This window comes from Felis catus, chromosome F2 (genome assembly GCF_018350175.1).
Source record: "Felis catus isolate Fca126 chromosome F2, F.catus_Fca126_mat1.0, whole genome shotgun sequence".
Lineage (NCBI taxonomy): Eukaryota > Metazoa > Chordata > Mammalia > Carnivora > Felidae > Felis > Felis catus.
The window spans coordinates 29,077,499-29,094,411 of NC_058385.1; the positions used below are offsets into that span (position 1 = coordinate 29,077,499).

Here is a 16,913-nt window from a genome sequence, read left to right on the forward strand (position 1 = left end):
TTTCCCTTCCCTTATGTTCATCTGTTTTGTCTCTTAAAGTCCTCATATGAGTAAAGTCATATGATATTTGTCTTTCTCTGACTAATTTCGCTTAGCATAATACCCTCTAGATCCATCCACATAGTTGCAAATGGCAAGATTTCATTCTTTTTGATTGCCGAGCAATACTCCATTGTATATATATACCACATCTTCTTTATCCAGTCATCCATCGATGGACATTTGGGCTCTTTCCATGGTGTGTGTGTGTGTGTGTGTGTGTGTGTGTGTGTGTGTGTGTGTGTTTTAAGTGAAGCCATGACCTCTGAGATTTTCTGTTGTTTTCACTATGATCTATAAACTGAACAAAGTGCTATTTTCTTTCTCACAGAAGCAGTCCATTACTTGTCTGGCACTAAGGCACTGTATCGGAATGAAGCCATAGCTCCTGTTGCTTTTAATGGCAAATACGGGCTACCTGTGCCTCCTTTCCTATGTCCCATGTCCAAGGTAAACAATTTGATATAGCAATTCACAGTTCTAATTTTTGAAAATTCTAATTTGCCACAACATTTTTTCATGATCTAGGACCCTGCTTCAGAATCCTTCTAATCACATTGCTAAGCAGTAATTAAATTACCACCAGTCAACTGGAGCTGACAAGCAAGAAGGAACTTGAGTGCTACTGCTGGTCAAGACCTTCCTTTTCCACATTTGACTTAAGGCAGGCATCAAGTGTGATTTTCCTTGAGATAAAAAAGTGAACTGAGAATATAAAGGTAACCAGAACTGTGTTCCTTCTTCAAGGAGCTCACAGTGGAGTAGGGGAGATAGACATGTGAAATAACTGAGGATCCTTCACACTAACGGTTTAATCTGACTCTACAGTTTAACCAAGAAAGGGGAGATGAAAAAGAACAGATGCTTCATCTATGTCACCCTATGCAAGTACATGGAGTACAGAGCTTTTACCTCCTACCCAAACTGAAACCAAGGCAGGTATACTTATTGCATTCAATCACCTAAAGGTATTGAGAATAATCTTTGAAATGTCACAATCAACATGGATTTAATGTTAACAATAAATACAAAAATTTAGCCGGTTACACATAAATAGCCAAAATAATTGGTTTACTAGAAATCCTGTATTTGACATGAAGTCCAAGCATAGCACTGGGATACATAAAGTTACCACATAAAAATTTAAGAAAATTCTTCCATGATCCTCAAAGTGAATCTCAAAAGCACATCTAGCAACGGACTCCACAGTTAAAGAAGGATGTGGAGAAAGTGGAAGGGATTTGAGAGTCACAGAGATGATTAAAGGGTTGGGAAGATGGGAGCTAGAAATTATTTAGCCTAAGTTAGAGAAGACTACCGGGTTTCTTAATAACAGTATTCAAGCAGAGGAAGGGTTGTTATATACAAGATGATGAACAGCTGCTTTCTGTCTCAACTGGAGAGTGGACATAGGAAACAGACTTTGAATACAGCATGATATACCTAAGTTAGACATAAAGAAGAACTTTTAAGAATGAGGATCATTGGATAAGAGACCTCAGGATCCTCTTATTATTTTTTTAATGTTTACTTATTCATTTTGAGAGAGAGAGAGAGAGAGAGAGAGAGAGAGAACGCACATGTGTGAGCAAGAGAGGGGCAGAAAGAGAATCCCAAGCAGGCCCAATGCTGTCAGTGTAGAGCCATACAGGGGGCTCGATCTCACAAAGTGTGAGATCATAACCTGAGTGGAAATCAAGAGCCGGATGCTTAACTAACTGAGCCACCCAGGCACCCCCAGGATCCTCTTATTGTACCTATTCCTTAAATGATGCTGTTTCACAGGGTCCTTTTCAAATTCTTTATCTGTTTTCACTTTATATGTTGTCCTTAATTTATTTCATTTACTCTGATTTAAATTACCTAGTATAAGCTGATAATCCCCAACATACATCTATATATCTTTTTCTCTATATCTCCAATCCAGACCACTTTGCAAATGGCCTCCTGGACATCAGACTTCTTTTACTTGTTCAACTGTCATAACTGATAACCCTGTCTCTCCAGTCTTCAATTCCATTCTCTGGTCTATATGATGTTCTGAACCTTGGTTTCAGCTGAGGTCATGATCTCACAGGTTTGTGAGATCGACCCCTACATCGGGCTCTGTCTGCACAGGGCCCACTTGGGATTCTGTCTCTGCCCTTTCTCCACTCATGGGCGCACATGTTCTCTCTCCTCCAAAATAAATAAATAAACTTAAACAAAAGATTTAAATAAATAAATAAATAAATAAATAAATAAATAAATAAATAAATAAATATTAAAAAGCAAATCCAGTCATTTCCCTGCTTACAATTTTCTGACAGACCCTATCATTTACTTGCTTTCCAACATTTTATCCCTTAACCTATCCAATATCATCCCTGTCACTCACCAAATGTTATTAATTCCAAGATAATTTCACCCCTTTCATCCCACTCTGTCTTTACAAGTCTGTGCTTTTTTAAGTCTCTGTATTATTCACTCTTCCTAGAACACACTTATCTCCTCCTTTCTCTGGTTCAGCTTCAGTTCTAGGAATTTTTCATTGACCTTACCACATTGGACTAGTGGCCATGAATAAATGCTCATGAATTTCCATGAAAACTTGCCTTGAATAATTTAATGTTGTAGTCAGTATTAATAAGAGCGTTTCTAGACTTCAGGTTCAGTAATTGCTCATTTAGAAAACATTTAAGTAGCTTGCTAACAGAATCTAATGATCAACCTTCAAAAGTGGTATATATCAGACTATTGTGTTTATCACACTAGCCTCAGGCTGCTGTTCGTCTGACACTTCTTGCAGCATTTCCTCTGGCATTTCCATATCACTCTCCCATTACTGTACGGGTGCCTTTTCTCCATCTCTTAGCCTGGCAAAATTATTGATACATATTTAGACACTTTATGTGCAGCCTCTTGAACTCATTTCTTACAATACTCCTATGAGGCAGGTAGTGTGCTCACTTTACAGGTGAGAAAGTCATCACCTATCCACAAACAACATATATGTATGTGCATGTATGTGTGTGTGTATTTATATACACACACACATGTATATTCTATGGGCTCTGGCCTACCTAACATGTCCTCTTAAATACCTCAAAAGAATCTCAAAATGAAATTTCCAAAACATGAATTCATAACTTTACTCCCAAATCTTGCTCTTCTGATGTTACCTGCTTAGTGAATAGTGGACACTTAAGAGTCATCCTCCACACTTTGCTCTCTTTCAATCCCCATATCCAATCCATCCCCAATTTATATATATAAGATTTTCTTCCTAAATATTTCTTAAATTTGTCCAGTTCTCTCCAACTTTACCATTATTAGCTGAGTCCAAGTTTTCATCATCTCTTATAACAGCCCCTATATCCTTTGGTCTTCTTCTTATCCATTTTCTACAGCCAAGAGGATCTCAAAATCCAAATCTAATCATGGTACTTCATGCTGTCCCTTCCTCCCACCTCATTTAAAAGCTCTTTAGCAGTTTCCCATTGTTCTTATCAAAAAGACAAACTTAAAACTGCTATTCAATGGGTCACATCCATGCATCTCAAATTCACCTATTCTCACATCCTGCTCCCCTTCCTCAATTGCTCCAGGCACTCAGGATTGCTTTCTGTCCTTCAAACCCGTGATGACACATTGTTCTCAAGGCCTCAGCACAGACTGGAAAGCCATCTCTCTTCTCCATTTCAACCAAGTTAACTTTTAATCATCCTTCAGATACCACTTTCCTGGAGAAATCTTCTCTGATTACCCTCAAAAACCAAGTCTAATCTTTCTATTTCTAAAAGCCCATTTGTTTCCTTCTTCTCTTCTTTGTATTTGTTTTTGTGATGATTTGATTATCAACCTCCTCCATTAGATTGTAAGCTTCACGAGAGCAGGAACTGTTTATTCTTGTTCACCATCTTATCTCTAGTACTTATCTCTACTACCTGGCATGCAGTGTTGGAAAAATTGAATAAATTAATTTGTTGATTTATATTTGGTAAGCACTGATCTAAGTGCTTTACATATATACTTTCATTGAATTTTCACAACAGACTTACCAGGTTACTACCTTTCTATTATTAACTCCATTTAGAAATGGGAAAAACAGGGTCTAAAGATATTAGGTAATTTTCCCAAGACTCACAAGTTGAAAAGTTAAATCCTCTACAGTAAAACCATATGCCCAACATTTTGTGGATACCTTTGGAGACATTAATGTATTAATTAATGTAACACTGAGCACATGAGCAGGAAGAAGTCTCTGAATCATGAATTGATCATTTGTGTCTCTTGAGCAAACCTGAAAATCCTGAAATATTTAAGAGTCAACAACAGAATCCCACGGTTGTTAGGTCAGGTTACTTAAACAGAAGAAAAAAGTAGGCTGGACCTGAATTGTACTTGTTCAGTGAGCCTAATTGTTCCACTGACCAGTGAGGCATAACTTTGCACAGTACAACACTGACTGTGACTGGCCTAGGGGAATGTATCTCAGAGCAGTCAAAAAAATTTATCAAGCCAAAATTAATTGATTCTCACTTCACCGAAAGAAAACAACTTACCTCACTCACGTTCACTGTCTTTGTTCATGCAGAAGACTCTGCTGAGCCATTGTAAGTAGTGCAACTACTTTGAGCAGTTTATCCAAAAGTGCTTCTGAGTTTTTCCTTCTCCACCTACACTGTCTGGTCAACTCCTTTTGAGAACAGAGGTATAGTGGCATAGCCATTCTTTATGGGTCTTGTTGCAAGAGTAATATATCAAAGTTCAAGATGAATTTTACGTTGGTTGATCACAAATGTTCAGAAGAGCTTCACCTTCATTTCTGGAAGTTGTGTTAAGGATTTTTAAATTATTTGGGGCGCCTGGGTGGCGCAGTCGGTTAAGCCTCCGACTTCAGCCAGGTCACGATCTCGCGGTCCGTGAGTTCGAGCCCTGCGTCGGGCTCTGGGCTGATGGCTCAGAGCCTGGAGCCTGTTTCCGATTCTGTGTCTCCCTCTCTCTGCCCCTCCCCCGTTCATGCTCTGTCTCTCTCTGTCCCAAAAAAATAAATAAATGTTGAAAAAAAAATTTAAAAAAAAAAAAAAAAAGGATTTTTAAATTATCATTACCATCTTTTATGAAGTTATTGTCATCATGACTACTGAATTCTTACTACATGTAGGAGGCTGATAGATACGTAATCTTCAGGTTACTACAGAGAAAGTCTTCAGAATTCCCACTAGCTTTTCAAGCAGGACTTGAAGAAGTAGAAATAATTTGTTGATCTCAGTAGTATTTTCTCAGATCTGCAACTCAGGTTTGGGCATTCCCAAACTGGGCTTGTTCACTATATTTTAAATACATTAGAGTTTGGATACTATCTCAAACCAACTCAGAATAGACTGCCAATTATTTTTCAATAGAACATTTATCTGGAAGGAGAACTTAGCTTGTTTACTAAGAGAATTTCTTCCTAGTGAATGAATCTACATAGGAGGCCAAATTAAAGATCAGATTGTTGGATGAGCCTGTAATTAGGAATTAGATGGTATTAAGAAGTATCCGATTTAGTAATTTCTTTGCTTAAAAAATCTTTCAGTCTTGCCATTGCTTCAGGAGAAAAAACAAATTTTGTATTGGTCTCTCCCCCTTCTTTCTTTTCAAATCTCACCTCAAGCATTTCTATAGTCCAAACACACTTGAACTACTTAAAATGTTCTTACTTCTAGGATAATTTTCCTTATATTTTGGTAAAATTCATGCTTTCATCTATATTCCCTAGCAATTCAATTTTTAAAACCAGCAATAATCATTCTATCCTCCATGTTTCCACAGCAATTTGTACATATCTCTATCAATACTTAACCATTATAATTATTAATTTTACATGTTCCTCTCCTTCATTGAAATGGGAGTTGCTTGGGGGTTGGGACAATCTTATTTACCTATTAAATCCTAGTGTTTGGTACACAGGAGAAATTCAAAACATGTCTTTAAAATGCTTGTTGGTTACGTTCACTAAACTAGGTAGTAAAATGAATATCTCCATTCCTCAGTAAGTCCAGAATATTCTGTTTTATAAAATAAACATTCCTATTTACATTCTACTAGACTGGTGTTTCTCTCAGGATTTTGAATCTTGTGAGTTAATAAAAATAACTTTTTAAAAACATTTTAGGAAGCAATGAAGCAAAAAACATTAAAAATAAAGCCACCATTTGTTAACATCATAATTTAAAAATATATCTTAACTCTAAACCATGAGAAAGGATATAATTTAAAATAATAGCCTTTTAAATTGAACAAATTTAACTTTATGAAAAATTTTCTAGGTTATTATTATTTTTTTTCTTTCCCAACTGGTGAAAATTAGCATTTGGGACACACTGAACTAGATCAGTGTCCCCCCCCCCCCAAATAATTTTAAAATACTAGGTACCCTTTCATACATTTCTAAGATAGCACTTGAGATATTTTCATTGTAAATTCAAATTATTGTAATGAATGTCATTTCTGGCATGTGATAGATATTGACACTACAAAATAAAATATCTTCTTAGAAAAATCCATTCAAGGGTAACTGGGTGGCTCAGTTGGTTAAGCATCTGACTTTTCATCTCAGCTCAGGTCCTGAGATCAAGCTGCTCATTGGGCTCTGAGCTGGATGTGAAGCCTACTTAAAAAAAAGAAAGGAAGGAAGGAAGGGAGGAAATCCATTCAATGGAATCTATATACTACAACTGATACCCATCATTATTCATTTAAAAATATATGAACAAACTGTTGGAAAATTTACATTATTCCTTTACTTCCATTTTACTTCCACACAGTTTTATGACACTTATATTCAGAAGTCCGTTATCAATTAAAACTTAATTTCAAAATTTCTATAACCGTAAATGTATAAAATATCCTGAAATGAGTTACCTTTATAATTACTAGTGCACATTTGGTCAAAGCAACATAAATATATTGATATTAAACATGACATAAACATTTACTGAAAATACATTTCTTAATTAGCTGAGTTTCTTCAACTAATTAATGTGGTAAGAATTTGTTTGCTAGGATGAGAAGTAGTTTGTCATACATTTTATTCCCTTTTTTCTTCTTTTTAAGACGTGCTGAGAATATTTGTTCACAAAAAATTATGGATGAGGGAAATAGAAGGGGTTTGTTTTAACTACGTCACAAATTCTTTAAACTCCTTGAAGTTACATGCAAAAAACCCTTAGTAATCTATTGTTGAAAACTATTTTTAATGATTAGCTGACACTTTAGTTAGGTCCGTCTTCATTTTTGTTTAAAGGAAAAGCTGAAAAACATTTGTACAAGGATAGCTACCAAGTAATTAGGGACATTTTACTTTCTGTGTCTGGTGTCCCTTTTCCATCCTGGGGCAATACAACACAGTTAATATTAGGGATGGGTAAAATGTGTTTGCTTTTTTTTTGTTTTCTGTTTTTGGGGGGTTTGTTTTTTGTTTGGTTTGGTTTGGTTTGGTTTGGTTTGGTTTGGTGAAGGGGGAGAAAGGTTTGTGCAAGGTGGAGGTAGGACCAGAAAACCAATGGGGGGCGGGCTCTCTAGCGGCTCAGTTTTAGAAAAACAGTGCATATGGAAATTTAAAGGCTGACAACTAATTCTCTTAAAAAAAAAAAAAAAAAAAAAAAAAAAAAAAAACTACATGCTGGTTACATAGTTCTTAGAAATTCCTTGGAAACCTCCAGAGCTGAGCATACTCCAGTTTGAAGAGCACTGGAATATACCTGAAAGTATATTAATTCTATTAGCTTTAGTTTCAAAGTGTGGTATTTTCTGACCTTGACACTACCTCCAAATTCTGGGGGAAGGAACTTATTTGCAATTTTTAAGCCCTCTGTGAAATCATTATGTGAAGTTGTGTAGAAAGTCCTGCTTTAGGGGCGCCTGCGTGGCTCAGTCAGTTAAGTGTCTGACTTTTGCTCAGGTCGTGATCTCACAGTTGGTGAGTTCGAGTCCCGAAGTCAGGCTCTGTACTGACAGCTCAGGGCCTGCAGCCTTCTTCGGATTCTGTACCTTTTTTTTTTTTTTTAATGTTTATTTATTTATTTTGAGAGAAAGAGAGAGAGTTCACCAGAGCAGGGGCGGGGGAGAGGGATAGAGAGAATCCCAAGCAGGCTCTGAGCTGTCAGCACATGACATGAAATTGACATGGCTCTCAATTTCATGAACCATGAGATCCTGACCTGAGCTGAAATCCAGAGTTGGACACAACCAACTGAGCCACCCAGGAGCCCCAGCACTGTACTTTTAGGACCTTGGCATCTTTCTCTCTTCCATGTTTTCTCACCTGGTCCTTCTGAAGGGAACCGGTTTGTATTTGTAAACTTATGAAAGAGGTGGATTAGTGTGAAATCTGTGGCTACTGATCAGAGCCTAATTAATCAACCTATCAGGGAAATGAATTTGTGAACCAAACAGTTATCTGTACACTAAATATTTGAGATAGACCTCCTACAAAAATTGATAATGTTTATGTGGTTTTAATAATTCAGTGTTCAATAAAAATAAATATTAAGCCTCTGCTCCTACTTTATTGTTCTCATTCTTTACAGTCAATATAAAAATTCATATTGTAAACATGATCTATTTTTGTACAAATCATACATACAAAGAAGGCCTTTTACTTTTTACTTCATCTGAGTACAGTGAACTCTTATTTGTGATCAATTAAAAGACAAATAAACTGCAATGACAAAATGGTTAGCTATCATTAAATTCTGAATTTCAAATATTTTTTTACATAGTACTCACCTAGGGGCACCTGGGTGATTCAGTCAGCTGAGCCTTGGTTCAGCTTGGGTCATGATCTCATGGCTCATGGGTTCAAGCCCTGTGTCAGGCTCTGTGCTGGCAGCACAAAGCCTGCTTGGAATTCTCTCTCTCTCTCTCTCTCTCTCTCTCTCTCTCTCTGTCCCTTCCCTGCTCACACTCTCTCTCAAAATAAATATTTTTAAAAAATTAAAAAAAATAAATGATACTACCTAATTTTTTAAATAAATAAATAAATAATAAATAAATAAATAATAGATTTTTAAGTACACTCCATGCCCAACATGGGGCTTGATCTCACAACCCTGAGATCAAGAGTCATCTGTTCTACCGACTGAGCCAGCCAGGCACCCCTGAATTTTCAAATATTTTTAATTAAAAGCAAAACTTCACAGATAAAACATTTCATTTATTTATATTTTTAAAGACCTAGTAGTTTAGTTCTTAAAAACTTCAAAACAATCTTCCTACAACTGTACACTTTATAAAAATGCCTTACACTGTATAGCAGGTACGTATTATCAACACTTAACACCTATTATATTTCTGTTCTAGTAGTTCATTTTGATCTATGTTTTAGTCTTTTGTTGAAAGTTCAAGGTTGTGCATACTTAGTATTTGCAAATTTGCACATTCATATATGATTCATTCAACAAATCCTTACTAATTATCTGCGATGTCATAGTCACTGTTTCTACACACTATTGAGTCAAGCCAGAAAGAGTCCTTGACCTCATGGAGTTTTCGGTTTATTGGGGGAACATGCAAGAATCAAATAATTACACATGTTTAAAAACTACAATTACGACAAGTGCTGTGAAGGAGAGTTAAAAAAAAATACAAGAAGAATCTTCAATAGCATATATGAATGTTGGGTGTGGGGGGGGGTGGTTAGGGAAAGTTGCCCTGAGGAAGTGATATAAGGATAAATGTGGGTTAATTAGGAGAAAGGAGGGAAAAGCATTACTGACCTAGAACAACAGCTTCTACAAAGGCCAGACAGGTATCAAAGCAAACATGAAGGACAGAAAAAGGCTACCTTCTAGAGGAGAGTGTTAGAGGCAAGGGGAGCTAGGCATGAGATGAGGCTAGAGTATGAAAGGCAGCCAGATCTTGCTGGACTCTACAGGCATTTAGAAAGTGTTTTTACATGTAGACAAACAGAAAATAATTGAAACCTTTGTAGGGTTTTAAGCGTGATTGTGGGTGGGGTGATAGGATAAGATTTGCATTCTGAAAAGATTACTGGCTTCACAGTAGGAATGGATTAGAGGGCAGGGCAAGAATGTATGGTTTACTGAGATAGACTCTTCTCTGAACATTTGCATATAAACTTCAGACTTTGAAAAATCAGGTTTTAAAGGGATTGGGATTTTCTAAGAAAAGAAACACTGTTTTTTTAGCTTTTAAATATTTTGTGTTTTTTTTTAGGAGCAAAGCAAAATGGGTTCACAGTGAGTATAGAAGAAGAAAAATGAACAGTACACCTTCCCAGAAGTCCCGGGAAAAAGTTTGTCATTGATTATTGATGTTAACTTTTTCTCCCCAAATGAAAATAGCTTTATTGATTTTTTTTATTATACACCCAATATAAGTTATATTTTCACTATAAAGCAGTACAGAAAACGTGTTAAGAAAGTTTTTTAGTAACTGAAGTTCAACTACTGACTAAGTATTGTCCCCATTCTGGTGAATCTTTTAAAACTACTCTCCATGCTAGTATTCACATATGAACTTAAATATACATTTTAGGGACCATGGCTATCAATAAATATTAATAGGAGGAATTAATTATTCCCATTATATGTGTTAATATATTGCTTTCTTCACTCAACAATAAGCTTTGGACTTATAAAATGCCATATGAACCTTTTTAATGGCTAGTGAATAATTCATGGTAAGTGTGTGCCATAATGTATGTAAACAACCCCACAGGATGGAAGCTCAAGTTTTTTAGGCTTATAAACAGTGCTACAGTGAATATCCTTGCACAGACATCTTAATAAACCTGTCTAGGATAAATTTCTAGAAAGGAAATTGCTGAGTAAAAAGATACATATATTTTTTTTTTTGTTTTGATACATATAGCCAGCCTAATGTTAAGCCATTCCTATTTACATTTCTAATTATATTTATTTTGCTATACTTCTAATGGATTAAAAAATTACTTATTCACTGGTGTTTTTTATGCACACTCCTCTGATTACTGGCCAAGTCTGCACATCTTCCCATACATTTATTACTTACTTGTATTTCTTACATAGTTTAAAAAAAATTTTTTTTAATGTTTATTTTTGAGAGAGACAAGCAGAGTGTGAGTGGGGGAAGGGGAGAGAGAGAGAGAAAGAGACAGAGAGAGACACGAAGAATCGGAAGCAGGCTCCAGGCTCCCCAGATCCTAACATAGGGCTCAAAGCCATGAACCAAGATCATGACCTGAGCCAAAGTCAGACACTTAACTAACTGAGCCACACAGGCACCCTTCTTCTTATATAGATTTCTATGTCCTTTGCACATTTTTTTCTTTTACTAGATATGTGTTTGTTTTTTTGATTTATAAGAGCCCTTTGCTTATTAGTGGTATTAAGCCTTTGTCTGCCACATACACCCCAGATTTCTTTTTCCTAGTTCACTTAAAAAAATCTTTGTTATTAAAAAAAAAGTTTTAAAATTTATATAGTTAGTTCTGTCAGCCTTTTTCTTTAAAAAATTTTTTTAACATTTATTTATTTTTGAGAGACAGAGTGAGACAGAGCATGAACAGGGGAGGGGCATAGAGAGAGAGGCAGGACCCAGAATTTGAAGCAGGCTCCAGGCTCTGAGCTGTCAGCACAACACCCAACATGGGGCTTGAACCCAAGATCATGACCTGAGCCAAAGTCTGATGCTTAACAGGCTGAGCCACCCAGGTGCCCCAGTCAGCCTTTTTCTTTAAGGCTCTTGCTTTTGTGTTCTACTTAGAACTAGGTCTTTCACTGTCCAATATTATAAAAATACATCCCTAATTGTATTTTCTTTTGGTACTTTTTACATTTTCATGAGCATTAAGGGAGGACAAATGATACTGACTTTATTAAAATTTTTCCTTTTATGAGAAATTCCTCTTTTAGGATTTATCTTAAAGAAATAATAGACACAAAGTTTTAGTTTCAAGGATATTCACTAAAGAATTATTTATAATGACCAAAAAACCGTAAGCAATGATAAGTTCAACACCAGAAGACTGATTACATCAATTATGGTATATCCATAGACATTAAAATGACACTAAAAATATTTAATCATATTAAAACATATTAATAAACATAAGCACAAATATGCTAAGATGTAATACATAAACACCAAAAAACAATTTTAGCTAGGCACAGAAGAGTAAGATTGTATTTACACGACAGTGGTTAGTTTTGGTACCGGAAATAATGAGTGATCTTTTCTCTTATTTTTTTCTGCCATGAGCATGTATAAAGTATGAAAAAAGTTTAAAATTTAGTGTACCCTGTGATTACACAGTATATAGTGGTGTTTTCGTAGCTACGGGTGCCTTAGACTAGAGATTGTCTTCAACCTTACAAATATAACTTTTGCTTCACCCAATAACCTTGAGCAAGTTGGTTAACCCTTTTGTACTTGAGTTTCCTCATCTTTTAAATAAGGATAATAATACCTATCTTGATTTGATTCAAAAGGAAGGTGTGTAGGGGCGCCTGGGTGGCTCAGTCGGTTAAGCTTCTGACTTTGGCTCAGGTCATGATCTCATGGTCTGTGAGTTTGAGCTCCCCCCGCCCTTCAGGCTGTGTGCTGACAGCTCAGAGCCTGGAGCCTGTTTCAGATTCTGTATCTCCCTCTCTCTCTGACCCTCCCCCTGTTCATGCTCTGTCTCTCTGTCTCAAAAAGAAATAAAAAAAAACAAAAACAAAAAAAACAAAAGGAAGGTGTGTAAACTGTTCATAATTCACTGTAAGCTATATAGAAAATATGATTTACATTCAACTACATAAACATCATTGCTTTTTTGGCTTAAACCCCTTTCTTGAGGTGTGACTGACATACAAAAAAAGCTGTACATATATTTCTTAAAGCTTTTATTTCTTTTTTAAGTTTACTTTTTTTTTTTAGTAATCTCTACACCCAACATGGGGCTTGAACTCATGACCCTGAGATCAAGAGTCCTATGCTTTTTTGACTGAGCCAGCCAGGCCACCCACAGTACTATTGAATGTATACAAATTGGAGATAAATACACACCTGTGAAACCATCACCACAATCTATTCCATAAACATATTCATCACCTTCCCAAGTTTTCTATTGCCCACTTTACTACTACTTTTTTTGTGATACAGACATTTAAGACCCACCTTCTTAGCAAAATTTTAGGTATACAGTACAGTATTGTTAAATACAGGCACTATGCTATACAAGAGATCTTTAAGACTATTCACCTTATATAACTGAAATGTTGCACCCTTTGACTAATACCTCTCATTTCCCTCTCTCCCCAATCTCTGGCAACAATTACTCTACTTTCTGCTTCTATGAGTTTAACTAAATACCTCATAGAGGTGGTATCATGCAATATTTTTCCTTCTGTGTCTAGCTTATTTCACTTACCATAATGTCCTCCAGTTTCAACCATATTGTTACAAATGGCAAGATTTCCCTCCTTTTTTAGGACAGAATAATATTCCATTGTATGTATATGATTATTGTTTTTAATGTAAATTCGATGGAAACATTAGTTCAGTATCTTTACTTAGCTAAGGAAAGAAAAAAAAGAAGAAACAGAAGAAAAAGTTGTCTACCAAATTAAACTGCAAGGGAAGATAAATTATTCAACAAACATATACTAATCCCCTACTATGTGCCAAGCACGGATTGGGATAGGGAATTATAAAAGTGAGTAACACATAGTCTCCATTCTCGGGTACTTCAATCTGGTAGATGACACATGTCAATCCCACAGACAGAATCATAGGCTATTGTCCCTAGAACTAAAGAGGCAAAGTGCCCCACCAAAGCAGTAACTGACAAGTTTGACTATCAAAGATCAGATGAACCAGGTATAGGATGTCAGCCTCACAGCAGTTATAGTGAGACAGTATCAAGGTAACCTACAGAATTTTACATAGCCTAAAGTGAAATTAGGGGATAAATTGGTTGGGGAATGCCCCATTCTTGAGGGGTTCCCCTGGTAAGCATAAGGGGGAATCCCCTTAAATATGGTAGAACCCCCAACAGTAAATGTAGGGGCTAAGGGGAGAACAGATCCCTACTTGCTAGCAGGAGACTGGAAGGGGTGGGGGAATTCTTAAAAACTCCATTTACAGAACAGGAGATCCCCTTATGTTACTCAAAGTTCCCTCATACATACAGCTGTTTTGAGACGTTTGTGATTACTATCCTCTTGAACTTTGATTTTGATTCCATCTCCCTTAAGGTTTAGAGGAAGACCTTAATATTTCTTTATATATATCAGGAAGACCTGTATATTTATATAGAAAAAACAATAAAAATATAAATACATACACATACATACACCACACACTCACACTATTTGGCTGTTAGGAGTTCAATAGTCCTATAATTTAAGCCATTTACTTGTACCATTTGAATCTAAAGTTCATTCCCAATTAATCCATGTTTAAATATAATTCCAGACAGAAGACAAAGTGGATTTTACAAAATATAAGGTAAGATATATGTCTGAGAAAAATACAGTCCTGACACAATTCACACCAGTAGGGATTCAAACATTTTTGGTGGTTCTAGTGCTACCAGAAAGCAAAAATAATACTAGCAAAATTCCTATTATGTACTAAACATATAAGATGAGAAGAAGCAAAGATGTTCATTTAACAGTTTGGAATGAAAATAATTTGTAAAGTTGAAATAAAAATTCTTAAACCCACTTTCACTTACCATTACCTTAATCCTAGATGAGCAATTAACTTTAGTAACTCTTTTTATGGGAGAAGCACTGGTGGTTAAAATACAGTAAATAATGTATTTATTTGCAAAGTGCCTGGAATTGAAAAAATGCATTAAGGACAAAGTACTGTATTGTTATAGCATTCTTCCATATATTACATGGAAGCACATATTATATGTACCCCAACAGGCAGAATCCTATCTTCTCCAAGGTACAGATTAGGTCAATGTCATGAGTCTACTGTCTCAGACTTTCCAATAACTAAAACAAAGCAGGACAAAATGAAGAAAAAAAAAAAAAACACCAACAATGCCAATCTGAGGATTTGTATCAGAATTTGAAGCTGTTGATCACTGGTGGGCAGCTGACCATATGGATAGGTGATAATATGATCATTACTGGAAAAATAATTCAAAGCCAAAATCTTTTTGTGGCAGGTTAATGTATCATTCTTTACATTAAAATTACATTTCATCTAAAAGATAGAACTAATATTTTTTTGTTTCATATACAACACTGTTCATTTATACTGGTACGAAAATTATAGAGAATTTAAGTGGAAGTTGCTTTGAATAAATCTATACAATCAAAAGCATATATGAGTCTGGATGTGCATGCATAGGTGTAGCGATTGAAAAATATTAATATTAATGGTATTTTATAATATGTCTGGGAAACTGCTTTTTAAAGCTAATCTTGAAAAACATACCATATTCCTTACTCCACATATATATTCAAATTTTTAAATAATTTTCTTATTTGAAAAATAGAAATTTCAAAAGAACAGAATCATCAAACTTGAGGACCTAAAAATTGTAACACATGCTCTTTATTAAACATAAAATTTCCCATTAATATTTAATGCAGATTATTAAGGCCTCTAAGCACAGATAATTTGTAACTGTAGAGTTTGTATTTCCAATTTTTTTCTATGCACATTCTAACATATATTAATGTAAAAAGTGTACCCTGTCATATAAATGTCCTTTTTCCCTTTTTCAAGAGTAATTATCTTGAACATATTTCATATTAGTTTGTGATTAAACTTTCAATATATTTCTTTAAAAAGTTAAAAAGCCTCGCCATAGTTTGAGAACATCTTTTTTTAACCTGAAATAGGTTTGAAAAAAAAATAATTTAAAATTTCACATTTTAAAACAATAAAACGAGTCTAAATACTTTAGTATTAGCTAAATTTAGCATACTAAAATTTCAAAAAAAGGAGAAGGGCTCTAAATTGGAAAACCTTCTTCTGAAAAACTCGACCAAGATTATGAGTTTCGTTTCTAGCTCAATCTGTTCTTTTAATCATTCTAAATTCCATACGCAATGTAAACAATTAAAAAATAAGTCTGAAACATTAATTCTTGTCTTAAGACACACAGTCCTTGGAGTCGCACACAACGTCCGTAGAAGCAGACTCCTCCCCGCTCCTGGGGAAAACCCTGCCTAATATTTATAACGTTATGACATACTGTAATACTCACAAGGTGGTTGTAGAAGTATAAACACGACTGGAGTTATCTGATTGGCTGGTGGTGATGTAACACCCATGTCAATACTTCCCAGTGAACGCACGTGTTCGACCTTTTATTTAAATTTCCATTTCATCACAGCAATAAGACACTCGGGGCGGTGCATTTTCTGTGAAATGATTATTGCCTTGGGCCTGAGGTGGTGCCTCGCACACACAATGCTGCAGACGAGGAGGTGTCGGTGGTTGTAACCTCCTCGCGTGAAAGGCACCGCCTGGTCCAGTCTTTGTGAAGGAACAAAATAAGTTCACTTCCTTGGGTACCGCCACCCACCCCTAGGCAAATGACAAGGCTGGAGCGCAGCTCCCACCGCACAGTTATTTCTAAAGTCCCAGGTGAACTCGTGGCGAGAGAAGGAAAATGTGCGTCCCGGCCGCGGGTAGGTGCGTGTGGGCAGCGGGGAGGCGGCCAGACCCTGACACTCGCCAGCTGTTTGTCCTCCGCGTAGCCCGGCCCCGGCCGCACACGCCCGCCCCCCTCCCCGAGACCCCCAGCCAGCCGCTCGGCCTTTTGTCCCCCGCCCCTCGGCCGACTTCCTTCCCCCCCGGCCGCACCCCCGCCCCCAGGCCGGAGGCGCGGCCCAGCCCCTTTCCCGGTCCCCTGGCGCCCCCACCCCACCCCAGCCCAGCCCCAAGCC

At 36.4% G+C, this 16,913-nt stretch overlaps 1 protein-coding gene and 1 long non-coding RNA gene across 14 annotated transcripts in view; one reads left to right on the forward strand and one right to left on the reverse strand.

Moving 5' to 3' along the window:
• The window catches only part of LOC102900800, a 207,721-nt gene extending 191,355 nt beyond the window's left edge, over positions 1–16,366 (reverse strand). For 12 of the 13 annotated variants that reach the window (XR_006592765.1, XR_006592762.1, XR_006592766.1 and 9 more), the window contains exons 1-4: positions 16,229–16,366; positions 14,184–14,294; positions 13,424–13,569; positions 4,584–4,846 (exon numbers count right to left, since the gene is read on the reverse strand). This is a non-coding gene — a long non-coding RNA (uncharacterized LOC102900800). Of the gene's footprint in view, positions 1–1,657; positions 2,895–4,583; positions 4,847–13,423; positions 13,570–14,183; positions 14,295–16,228 lie in introns of those variants that run through there. The other variant, XR_002151864.3, reaches the window with a different exon arrangement.
• A 193-nt stretch (positions 16,367–16,559) lies between these two features.
• The window catches only part of ZBTB10 (zinc finger and BTB domain containing 10), a 37,656-nt gene continuing 37,302 nt past the window's right edge, over positions 16,560–16,913 (forward strand). The window contains exon 1 of the mRNA XM_011291335.4: positions 16,560–16,655. Within this exon, the coding sequence (XP_011289637.1) occupies positions 16,560–16,655 (96 nt within the window). The remainder of the gene's footprint in view (positions 16,656–16,913) is intronic.